We start from the raw sequence: 13,107 nt of genomic DNA, 5'->3' as shown, positions 1-13,107 counted from the left end.
GGGGTGGCGGCGTGGTTGAAGTGGGCGCGGGCGGCGGCGAGTGGGAGGCGGACACGTGGCGGCGGCGGCTGGGTGGGACGTGTCTGGCCCGAGCGGACGCGTTCGGCGGCGAGAGGTGGGAGGCGACTAGGGTTTCGGAAGAGGGGAACCGAGAATTTCGGAGGGGGGTGTATTTATAGGCATAGAGGGAGCTAGGAGTGTCCAAATGAGGTGCGTTTTTCGGCCACGCGATCGTGATCGAACGCTCTAGATGATGGAGAGGGTTTTGGTGGGTTTTGGGCCAAATTGAAGGGGTGTTGCGCTGCAACACACACGAGGCCTTCTCGGTCCCTCGGTTAACCGTTGGAGCATCAAACAAAGTCCAAATGGTACGAAACTTGACAGGCGGTCTACCGGTAGTAAACCAAGGCCTCTTGGCAAGTCTCGGTCCAATCCAGAAATGTTTAATCCCCACACACGAAAAGAAGGTAGAAATGACCACCGGAGGAGAACGGAGCGCCGGAATGCAAAATGGACAACGGGGAAAAATCTCGGATGCATGAGACGAACACGTATGCAAATGCAATGCACATGATGACATGATATGAGATGCATAACAATGACAACAACACACGGAGACAAAAACCCGAACCCGAGAAAATAAAATAACTTAACGCCAGAAACGGCAAGAGTTGGATTACATATTAGGTAAATCACATCCGGGGTGTTACATGCGTGAAGATTGAAAAAGTTTTGAGAATGTCAAAAGTATGAAACAATTGCTTGGCTTGTCATCGGGGTTGTGCATGATTTAAATATTTTTTGTGGTGAAGATATAGCATAGCCAGACTATATGATTTTGTAGGGATAACTTTCTTTAGCCATGTTATTTTGAGAAGACATAATTGCTTTGTTAGTATGCTTGAAGTAATTATTATTTTCTATGTCAATATGAACTTTTGTCTTGAATCTTTCGGATCTGAATATTCGTACCACAATTAAGAAGAATTACATTAAGATTATGTCAAGTAGCACTCCGCATCAAAAATTCTGTTTTTGTCATTTACCTACTCGAGGACGAGCAGGAATTAAGCTTGGGGATGCTTGATACGTCTCCAACGTATCTATAATTTTTGATTGCTCCATGCTATATTATCTACTATTTTGGACATTATTGAGCTTTATTATCCACTTTTATATTATTTTTGGGACTAACCTATTAACCAGAGGCCCAACCCAGAATTGTTGTTTTTGCCTGTTTTAGGGTTTTGAAGAAAAGGAATATCAAACGGAGTCCAAACGGAATGAAACCTTCGGGAACGTGATTTTCTCATTGAATACAACTCAGGAGACTTGGACCCTACGTCAAGGCACGTAACAGGAGGCCACGAGGTAGGGGGGCGCCCTACCCTACCAGGAGCGCCCCCACCCTCGTGGGCCCCCTATTGCTACACCGACGTACTTCTTCCTCCTATATATACCCACGTACCCCCAAACAATCAGATACGGAGCCAAAATCCTAATTCCACCGCCGTAACTTTCTGTATCCACGAGATCCCATCTCGGGGCCTGTTCCGAAGCTCCGCCGGAGGGGGCATCGATCACGGAGGGCTTCTACATCAACACCATAGCCTCTCCGATAAAGTGTGAGTAGTTTACTTCAGACCTACGGGTCCATAGTTAGTAGCTGGATGGCTTCTTCTCTCTTTTTGGATCTCAATACAATGTTCTCCCCCTCTCTTGTGGAGAACTATTCGGTGTAATCTTGTTTTTGCGGTGTGTCTGTTGAGACCGATGAATTGTGGGTTTATGATCAAGTCTATCTATGAATAATATTTGAATCTTCTTTGAATTCTTTTATGTATGATTGGTTATCTTTCCAAGTCTCTTCGAATTATCAGTTTGGTTTGGCCTACTAAATTGATCTTTTTTGCAATGAGAGAAGTGCTTAGCTTTGGGTTCAATCTTGCGGTGTCCTTTCCCGGTGACAGTAAGGGCAGCAAGGCACGTATTGTATTGTTGCCATCGAGGATAACAAGATGGGGTTTTCTTCATATTGCATGAGTCTATCCCTCTACATCATGTCATCTTGCTTAAGGCGTTACTTTGTTTTTAACTTAATACTCTAGATGCATGCTGGATAGCGGTCGATGAGTGGAGTAATAGTAGTAGATGTAGGCAGGAGTCGGTCTACTTGGCTCGGACGTGATGCCTATATACATGATCATACCTAGATATTCTCATAACTATGCTCAATTCTGTCAATTGCTCAACAGTAATTTGTTCACCCACCGTAGAATACTTATGCTCTCGAGAGAAGCCACTAGTGAAACCTATGGCCCCGGGTCTATCTTTATCATATCAATCTCCTACTACTTAGTTATTTACTTTGCTATTTACTTTGCCTTTATTTTACTTTGCATCTTTATCATAAAAATACCAAAAATATTATCTTATCATATCTATCAGATCTCATTCTCGTAAGTGGCCCTATAGGGATTGACAACCCCTATTTGCGTTGGTTGCGAGGATTTATTTGTTTTGTGCAGGTGCGAGGGACTCGCGCGTAGCCTCCTACTGGATTGATACCTTGGTTCTCAAAAACTGAGGAAAATACTTACGCTACTTTGCTGCATCATCCCTTCCTCTTCGGGGAAAACCAACGCAGTGCTAAAAGAGGTAGCAGAAACCTTCGCCTTCTTTGACGGTTTTTGTTTCTTTTGGGGGGTTGGGATTTGGATTCACTCAAAGACATTGTGAAGTGGCAAAACATGGACCCTGGTATTGCATCATCCAATCCAACCTCCGTAACATCACCAATGCAAGTGTGAGATAAATGGAGCAACATATGTGGCATCTGTCTCATCCTCCTCCTTAGTGTCAGGATTAGGTGGAGTGCTCAAACACCTAGGAGAAACCTTTAAACATTCGATATCCATCTATTTTAGCGCCCCCACCAAAACATGCACATCATCTAAATTATTTCCCATAACGACTCCAGTATTCATTAAGCTAGATGAGATGCAAGAATCTAAAAATGAAAGTAAAGACTTATTGACTGAAATACCCGGCGTGGTGTCAAAATTGCACGTAGCTTGTCGACGCATAGCCTTATCCATCGAGTGCTCGTTAGTCCGAGAAGAACCATCACCGGAGGCGGGGTGGCAGCTGCTACGTCAAATGACTCCCTTTGTAACTTAATATAAGACTTTTTTTACACCATTACAATGTCAATAATGACTTAATTAAGTTACAGATGAGTATTAATTTAGAGTGGAGGGAGTAGATGTGTTGATAGTTGCCTACTGCATTTCGTGCTAGTTGTCTCAAGCCAAAAAAATAGGTAAAAATGTTTAATAGGTAAAAAAAGAACTACAAAATATATATTTCAGAAGATAAAATAAAAAGGCCAAAAATGAAAGATATAAAAAGAATTAGAATAATAAGTTGAGAAGAGTGAAATTACGGTAGAAAAGGGCAAGTAAGTATTTTGTCGGGCTTAAAAAATCCATTAAATAGTCCATGTTATACTCTGGTTATTTGCACATCATGGTTGAGGTGTTTAAAAGCCAATGAGCGTTTAATATGTCACTAGGAAAAAAACCACAGATCCATCTATGGCGGTAGGGTATGATTCCCAAAGCAAGGATTTTTGTCGGTGACTTCTACTCTTCCACTCAACCATCGGTTAGGCGACACGAGCTGAGGAAACCTCAGGTCTTTGTTCCTGGTGCGTAGGAAGAGTTTTCATTTGATTTTTATGTGTAGCGGCGACGCTATAATGTTGTTGTGTTGATCCGGCTCTTATCTGTCTTGGCGACACTTCATGAGGCTTTGTTGAGGAGATTGGGAGTTTTTTTTCCTCGATGACCTTTGATGGGCAATTGGTCGGTTCATCTTGGTGTTTGTCAATGCTTCTATATGGGAACCATCGGCGATAGTCTTCCCTTCATCGACAAACCATTTTTTGCACCTAGATTGAGGTAGTGCTTCCCGCAATGTTCTTGGTGTGATTGCCAATCTCTGTCTCATACGATAATATACCATTGCGGATGGTCTACTATTGTGGTGATTCAACGAGATTTGTCCCTATAGATGTCTTTGCATGTATTTCATTGGGAAATTTCTCAATATCGTCCATCAATGAAAGAAGCTATGGCGATAGAGTGACACCGAATTTGGTTGGTTCTTTGAGAAGAATATTGAGTCTAAGGGTCTTAGTTGTACTTTTCTATTTGTTTAGGATTGTTAAATGTTTATGAATTTGATACCCCACTATCTATTTGTATCCACTTATCGCATTATGAAATATAAGCCATATTGTGTTTGTGAGATGAAAAACCTTCCCCATGAAACTAGGCACTTATATGAGCCCTTTTGTGATTCACAAATTTCACTAAGGAAAACAAGAGAAACGTCATTTTTACCCCCCTTGAGTTTTGGATATGGGATACTTTACCTCCCAATTTAATTTGAGTTCTCCAAAGTAGCAAAATGAGATGGAATAACCCTCTAATACAACATCTATTCCTACCTACTCAAATACACCATCTAGTCATGCCACTTCAAATATGTCATCTATTCATGCCTTCTTCGATAACAACCACCTTTGTACAGCTCTAAGAGCAAATGACAACGAAGACCTATATATGGAGAATTTTCAACACAAACCCCCAAGATTTGTGTTTGGAGGTGTGCCGTGGTAGATGTGTCACCAAGTTTGGTTGCATATGGTTTTTTTAAATGGCATGTACTCCCTCGATAGCCTACCAAAACATCATATATTTAGGTATGGAGGGAATATTTAGGAACGAAGAAGTAGGTTGCATATAACCTATTGCGTAATCTAAATCGGTCTCATAGTCCAAAATGTTGTTTTTGCGATCACCATGTGTCCATTAAACATTTATTCCTCGCCTGTCATTTTAATAGCGCCGTGTGGCACATAGTCCTGGTGGCATTTAACTAATACCCCTATGTAATGTCAATAATACGTATAGTATTTGGTTTAGGGGGATTAACTTGTTAAGGGCACTTATCCTGGTTTGAGCAGCCGCTCTCTACGGGTCATTATAGCTATGTAGAAATTATGTCTTTTTTTATAAGAGAAAAAATGAGTCTCCTGTCTAGATTATATACTCATGCATACACTTTCACATACGGTCGTCCGAACCTTTATCCATATAAGTAGTGTTAGAATAAATTCGAGGCATGTTGTTGATCATCCGAGGACCAAGCAATCATACGAGGCATGACATCAAGATTTGTTAATGAGGTTCACTGATGTGGCTACATCTCCGGGCTTGACTATGGATACTCCTCCCCATGACACCATTACAATACAGCACCCGTTCGCCCTGGACGCCGGCACATGCCGTCGGCTCTCTTTGCGTTTCTGTGCTATTATGTCAGCATAAGTTATATCGTGTGTCTACTCCACTATATATGAGAGGCCTAGAATACAAGTGTCCTAGTTGGATATGACTCCATGTCCTATCTAAACACAATACAACTACAAGTCCAACTGTAATCTACTTTGTACATAATATTCGACATAACTCTAACAAACTCCATCTTGGTGAATATTCTCCACCATCAAGAATTTATCAATGCGTCTTCATGTATATTAGACTTGAGCTTACCCTGTAAGTTCCACTGCTACTCCAAAGACTCCATATAACTCTACCTGCAACTTGTAATCCCTTCTTTTCTTGACCACAGTCGACGTTGGAGCGAAATCAAGTTCCACATTACTCTAGTTTGCGCTCCCAACTTTCAAAGTATCAGTCCAACGCCATCACACACTGATCACTGAGCTGCGTGAAAGTGAACAACTCACATGTTGAGTGTCACACATAAGAGTTATCTGAACTCAACATCACCGCTCCTTTCTTGACCGCCTTTTTAAAAATTAAAGAAATTTCACCGTTGCTTGTAGTCATCCCGAGTCAAATCCGCAGTTGTCTCACCACATGTATGACCACCAGAGCTCTGGCCCGTCTTCATGCCCCGTGCATACTGCACGCCTCGCTGCTATTACCGCGTCGAGTCTCCATTGTCCTGGTCGTGTCTCAAGGGTCGCAAATCCACACCACTCAACCCCCACTGCAGAGTACCACCGATCATCATCGACCGATGACGAGTTTCACACTTCCATTAGACCACTAGGCTCCAGTCTGAACTGCATGTCACTCGCTTTTTTCTGCTGAATAGGCTTCGACTCTCTGTGCACTTACACCGTAGCCCCTCAATCTAGCTCCACCTTCAACATGACTCCATGGTAGATGATCAGTCCACCCTCGTGCCCCGTCGACTTCAAGCTCACATGTGCATCATCTTGAATCAACCCCGTGCCATAGTCTTGTCGAAGCCACACAAGCCTTCAGGCTTGCGCCACGTGTTTCCACACCCAGAAGTCGGTCATCATTAGCATCTCGCTCATATGTCGCCGTCGCCGATCTCACCACCGTCTTCTGTACCAACCGACATCCCCGTCGATCCGTCAGACTGTCTAGTCCGACCAGGCTCCCAGATCATCTTTCACGAATTTCCATTCATCACATGATAATTCCATCTTAGCTGACATGACTTCCTGCAACACCTTCAAGCATCCATGTTGCGCCAACAAATTTTCCACCCTTGTTTGTCATAACCCAAGGTTTTATGTCTCGTTGAACTTCTCCACCTCAAACATGGTACCTGTTGGCGCCATGACTCTTCGTATGACAGACCCAATGAAAAATTATCGAGCTTCCACCGCAATGCCCCAAGTATATGAGCAAAACCTGATGAGGTACACCCCGATGTACTAATAGCAAAATCCAAACAAACTTGGTCTTTCACATGATATGCTCCTGGCTGAATATCTGATGCTAGCTTTGCTTTGTCAAGTCTGTGCTTTCTAATGTATACTCCCTCTGTTCTATATTATTCGTTGCTGATTTAGTAAAAAACAGAGGGAGTACGTATGAATGGATTTTTCTCCGCTGACTGATCTGCTGCCTCTCGTGCCTTTGTCTCCCTTGCCGGCTGCTGCCGCTGCTATTAACCAGCGTGCAGGTCTTGGCCACAGAGACGAGGAGAACACGGCTCCTCTTGAGACTCGATCTTTTTTTTCCAATAACAAATCTCGTACTACATACTCCTCGCACCGTATGCATCTAGCATCTACACGGCCGCTCAGCCATCCACACCAGGGCCTTGGGCCACCATCTGCCACGTGCCACGTTGCTGCTGCCGCAACTCGCGTTCGCCGCTTGACGCTCGCCCGATCAGTTAGCCGGCCGATCACCGCACGTCCTGCCTACCGACCGCAGTTTGTAGCCGTGCAACCGTAGCAGTTTCCGCCGCTGCCTGCTTCCAGATCGATCTCGTCCGAGGTTTCGTGACTACGTGCCACGAGTCGCCGACCTGCTGCGTCCGATTGCTGCTTGAAGATCAAAACACGAACAATTTTGCATCTTTGATCACAACTCGCCGAGGAACACTCCCGTATCGCGATCGCTCTTGCAGATTTATGTCAATGCTTCCTTCCTCCTCTATATCAACCTCAATCGCCTCTCAGACTTTTTCAACCTTGTTCATGATATTACTTGTTAGAATAAATTTGAGGCATGTCGTCGATCATCTGAGGACCAAGCAATCAAACGAGGCACGACATCGAAATTTGTTAACGAGGTTCACCGGTGTGGCTACATCCCCGGGGCCGGCTTGACTATAGGCGTTCCTCCCTATGACACCCCTACAATACCACAGCCGGTCGCTCTGCACGCCGACACATGTGTAACCTACTTTGTACATAAATATTCGACACAACTCTAACAGGTAGTGTCTAGTCTTTGCATCGCAGTTGCATTTTGAGAGTCCTGCTTCTTCGTTCCCAAAGCATTTTGGTTCTGCATGTGGAGGTTGTGTTCATCTTACTTGCACAAGCCGGAGTTTACTAACTCTTTTATGGGGCATATGAGCGACATATTAGAAATTCAATAGAAATGCTTCGGTTTGAAGGAAAAAAAATATATTCTGTTGCATGAACCGGAGAGACCCCCCTCTAGCTAGAAATCCCAGCATGCAAATTTGGTTATATTACTTGTACACAGTTTAATATCATTAGGGCATCTCTAACCGAACCCTCAAAATTTAAGTCCTCAAATCTTAACTCCTCAAATATGAGTTCAAAAACTTGTGGAGCTAACCGAACCCTCAAACAAAGTATACCCCACATAAAAGTATCCCTTCCTCTTCTTCCTTCCACACAACAAACGATGATTTCTAGGCAGTAGATGATGTCCTGGAGTTAGCTAGGACCTAGGGTAGATGATCTACAAAAAGCAATTTGACGGAGACTCACCAAGCGTGGCATACGTGTGCGAGGAAGGAGTCGAGAAAGTCGGCAAAATTCATTCTCTGTGCACCAAGATTTACGCACCTCTTCGTCTGATTGGGGTTTTCTCCTCTTCACTCTTCTAGTGACACGATGGTGTGATCCGAGACACCACGATTTGTCGGAATCAATGATGGGGTTGACACACATGTTCTTTGTAGGCGCTTCTTTGTAATACTCCCTTCATTTTTATATACAAGGCCGCAAAATCAAATTACAGGTAGGAAGGTAAATATTTAATACATGTTTTGCAACCAATTTTTTTTCTCGTTTACTGTGATCATTAAGACACCACATGCATGCAAGAAAACTGAATGGAAGAAGTAGATGAGTGTCATTATGACTACATGCATGCAAGTATTAAACAAGTTACTAGCATGAGGAAAAATCATTAATTTTTGCCTCGATTATTGGTGGTGGTCTCGATTAATTTTTACCCACTCCAAGTATTGTGGATTGGATGGGGCATCCGACATTAGGTGTTAGGTGTTGGTGCAATGTCTGTTTGGTATTAGGCTCGGACATTCGGCACCCCTTCATCACGGGGATAGAAATAGCGACATATGTTGTTAAGATGGTGACTTCATGCTTACTGATGTATTACCTTGTAAGGGCTTTGTGAATATTTAGTAAAATGATTGCATGTATCGCCCAAATGCAGAGGCCGAGGGTACATCTTCTTTTTCAAAAAAAAGATGCAAAATGTATATTCTTTAGTGGCCTTGTATAAGTAAATGGAGGGAGTAAGTGCGTGTAGTGATCTAGGTGATGTTGTGCCTGCCATCTTGGCCGGGGACGACGGGAGGGAGCGCTGTCATGTCTTGGGGTGATAGAGGAGAAACCGAGGAAAACTTCTGCGAAATCTCCGTGAGTCTCACCGGAATCTTGCCGGAGCTTGGTGGGGGTGCACACGCATGGTCACGCCGGTCGCTGGGGAGGTGTTGTGCACTGGGGGGTGTTCGAGGAGGAGCGACTTGGGAGGGAAATTTTTAGTAAGAAGTGGAGGCGGCTGCTCAAATTTAAGCAAGAGGGATAACTTTTGAGGCTTAATTCCTCATTTTTTTTCAGAAGTTAACCGCTTAACTACAGAAAATGGAAAGAAAAAAGTCTACTTAAAATGGATTGTTTTGTGGAGTTAAAGTCTTTTGAGGGTTCGGTTAGAGTTGCCCTTACTAATTGCCGGCCTTCGGAGAAATGTAAGACGATCGATGCATCTTACAGACCAGATCACCAAAAATAAACGGGCGCCAGACTGACAAGAACATATTTTCAGTTTCTCTCATAGAGGGCAAATTAACATCGACGGTAACCGTGGCAAGAAATAGGCAAAGGCGAGCCTGCCGGCCGCCTGTGCCACACGCTCCAAATACATCATGATAGATCACAAACGCACACGTCGGTGCACAGATTAGCTAATAAGTAGACAAGAAAGCAAAGGTACAGGGTGGCAAACGATAGATCAGCGCTTATTCTAGCAGGTAGCATGCATGGAGCTAGCTTCGCTTGATAGACCTAGCTTGACTCCTCTCTAGTAGGCGACGATCCTGAGCCCGAGGCTCTTCTGCGCGTACTCGATGAGTCCGTCCACCTCGCCGTCGTCGACGTAGCCGTCGCCGTCGGCGTCGGCGTACTCGATGCCGCGCTTGCTCTTGTACCCCGAGAAGCGCGTCCGGATGGTGCGCATCGCGCACCGCAGCTCGTCGCGGCTGATGCGGCCGTCGCGGTCCACGTCGAACCGCCGGAGCCACTCCTTGAACTCGTCCACCGTCATGTCCCCGTCCAGCGACCTTGTCGCCGCCGTCACGTTCCTGATCGCCATATCAAACTGATCAGTCTCCGGCCTTCCTTGCTCCGACGAGAGCTACCTTGGCCGTGGATGTATGAATTTATGTATCTCTCTGAATGTGCAGCTGCCTGTTCGGCCGTAAAGCTCTTATATAAGCGCGGCCTGCACCATTACACCGCCGGTGACGTATTCGTGCTGGTTACGTTTTTCACGGTTCGGACCCCACCTGCAGCATAGCTTATTCATAACGCGGTGTAGATTCTCCACTTATCTTCATTTTCTTTTTGGTACTCTATATATCTTGGATTTTTTTTTTTGAGAAATACTCTACATATCTTGACGATTGATGATAGGATAGATACTCGTTGTCGACGAACATGTAAATTTGGTGCTGTTTTAATTGGGCCATCTATTATGGGGATGCTCGTTGAAAGGCGTAAGAATCTGCACCAAGTGGCTCGAGGGAGAAAGGAAACGTATGGAGCAAAAGCTGGAGATGCATTTCGGTGATTGGTGATGAATTAAGAATCGTGTACAGCTCCACAGGCCAAGCAGTGCCACCCAATGTGGGAATATTCGAGGGGCAACTTCCTCATCGAATTTCTACAATGAAAGGTTGGACATGATATGATATTTAGAGACGGAACAGGATGCGACGCTTAGGCCTGAAATTATTGTACACGCGTCTAGAATTGTCCAATCTTGTAGTGGTGTGCATCAGTTTCTTCATGTCGCCGACGGAAATGGCAAGTTATAATCCGTTGTGTTTTTGCTTGTTGCGACGAAGTCAAAAATAAAACCACCTATGGTTTTCCAGCTTTGGGGTAATAATTTGTGTGCTTAAGCGTAACTCAACTAGCACTAAACAGTATAATACCACACAAAATAATATCTGCTAAAAGTAAATGGTTCAAGTTTTTCCCACCAGTCAAAAGTTCCATAATTCTAATTGTACCATCATGTACAACAACATATAAATACACTTTGAAAATCTATTTCATGATGGATCTAACAAAACAAAGTTGATGAAGTAGATGTTGGTCTCCTGTCCTCTGCTCGGTTCTTATCTTTTCATTTTTATGATGACGTTATATTTGCTTTGGTTTGTAGAAAAGTGTTCCTATGTACCTAAGGGGGTCATCATCACTAACTTATTTATCTTGTCAGCGCACGGACTATTGAGGGGAACAACGTTGTGGCAGCAATAGGCAGCCAGCCTGCCACGGCGACCAAACCAAGCGAGGCACACGGCTACGAACCAAGGCGCGTCTTGAACAGGCCGGCCCGTATCGCGCAGCCCAACAGGAGGTTCGTTGGGCCCGAGTGGACCAGCTAGGGTTAGTCCAACCGCAGCACCTACTTATCCCCACCGGCTAGACGAGTGATGCATCCAGTTGGATCAAGACGAATGGCGGCTCTCTTCCTCATTCCCATTCCATGTCCTCTCGCAAGAACAACTACGGTTGATTGTAATCGGATTTGAGATTGTATCTGAATTCGAGTGATAGATCGATTGTCACCCTAACATCCTAGTATCAGAGACCATCACCACCCCTCTCCGCTGCGACAACCCTGGAGACTCGCCACCCTGTCCACACGTGGCAAGTACTCCTCGCCGCCATGGATCCAGCTCTGAAGGAGTACCTGGACAAGCTCCACCAAGACGCCAAGGCCGACTCTGCTCACATCCTCAAGCAGCTATAGACCCAGTCTTCGCAGATTGAGGATCTCCTCCACTAGAAGCCCGATCCCGAGTCGGGAAGCTGAAGACCACTGTGGTGACTCTTCAATCCGCGGCGCCACCTGCACCTAGCGGCACGGCAAACCCCAGCATCCTCCCACTTCTGCTTTAGGCGCGAGGACCACCTCTCGGGCCCGATGGCCACGGCGTCGCTGATCTCACCAGGAGGGAGGGGGCGACCCCTGCGTCGCTGGCGGCACTCCCGGTCATAGGTAGGGTGCCCCTTCCGCTAGTTCCTGCCGCTACGCCCCCACTATCGTCTTCCATCCTCACCACCTTGGACCAGCCACCGCCGTCCATGAACTTCCCCATTTTTACCGACGAAAACCCACAACTCTGGAAGACGCTCTGCGAGCAGTACTTCCAGATGTTCCCTGTTCATGATTCTTACCGTGTTCGCATGGCCATTCTCAACTTCTCTGGCCCTGTGGGCATCTGGCTCCAGTCCGTTCAGAGGAAACTGACCGGGCTGGACCGGGACTCGTTCACATACCTTCTCTGTACACGATTCGGCAGGGACAAACACCAGATGCTCATCCACCAATTCTATGCTATCAAGCATACCACCACGGTCGCTGATTTCATCGAGCGCTTTGAATTGTTGATGAATCATTTGATCTCGTATTCAGAGCTAACCCACCCGTATTTCTTTCTAACTCGTTTGTCAAGGGCCTGCGACCGGACATTCGAGCTGTGGTGCTTGTGCAACGCCCATTGGGACCTGGACACAGCGTGCTCGCTAGCCCTACTTAAGGAGGAAGTGGCCGGCGGCGAGCTCTCGGATGGCCGCACCACCACCAACCGCGGCCAATGGAATTACCCATGTGCGACTACACCCTCGTTCTTCGGTCAACCTGCTACACCAACGGTGGTCTCCGAGGATCGACGTGGCACCGACACTGCATGCGCCACCACCGAGAACAGCAAGGTCGCGGCGCTCCGTTAGTTTTGCCGCACGAAGGGCCTACATTTCAAGTGCGGGGAACGGTGGGGCAAGGACCACGTGTACCCACCCACGGTGCAAATGCACGTCGTCGACGAGGTCCTCGCCATTTTCACTCAAGACGACATCATTATGGAGTCCCCACCCGCATCACCAACATCTGAAGAAGAAAACATGTGCACCATTTCTCGTCAGGCAGAGGATGGATTGTCTGGCCCGGGTGTTCTTCAGTTACAGTCATGGCTCCAAGGGCACGAGATCGTGCTTCTCGTCGA

General features: G+C 45.8%; 1 protein-coding gene across 1 annotated transcript; it reads right to left on the bottom strand.

Annotated features, from left to right (window-relative positions):
* Positions 1-9,615: 9,615 nt before the first annotated feature.
* On the bottom strand, positions 9,616-10,279 carry LOC119301831 (probable calcium-binding protein CML15). The gene has a single exon (XM_037578807.1). The coding sequence runs from the start codon at positions 10,179-10,181 to the stop codon at positions 9,891-9,893; it is 291 nt and encodes a 96-aa protein (XP_037434704.1). The 5' UTR covers positions 10,182-10,279; the 3' UTR covers positions 9,616-9,890.
* Between the last annotated feature and the right edge of the window lie 2,828 nt (positions 10,280-13,107).

The sequence above is a fragment of the Triticum dicoccoides genome, chromosome 5A, assembly GCF_002162155.2.
Source record: "Triticum dicoccoides isolate Atlit2015 ecotype Zavitan chromosome 5A, WEW_v2.0, whole genome shotgun sequence".
NCBI lineage: Eukaryota > Viridiplantae > Streptophyta > Magnoliopsida > Poales > Poaceae > Triticum > Triticum dicoccoides.
Note: the sequence above shows the minus strand (reverse complement) of the source record. Positions and strands in the feature narration are given on the sequence as shown.

Excerpts from the sequence above, each read along its gene's own strand:
- LOC119301831 (XM_037578807.1), bottom strand. The coding sequence starts at position 10,181 with ATGGCGATCAGGAACGTGACGGCGGCGACAAGGTCGCTGGACGGGGAC.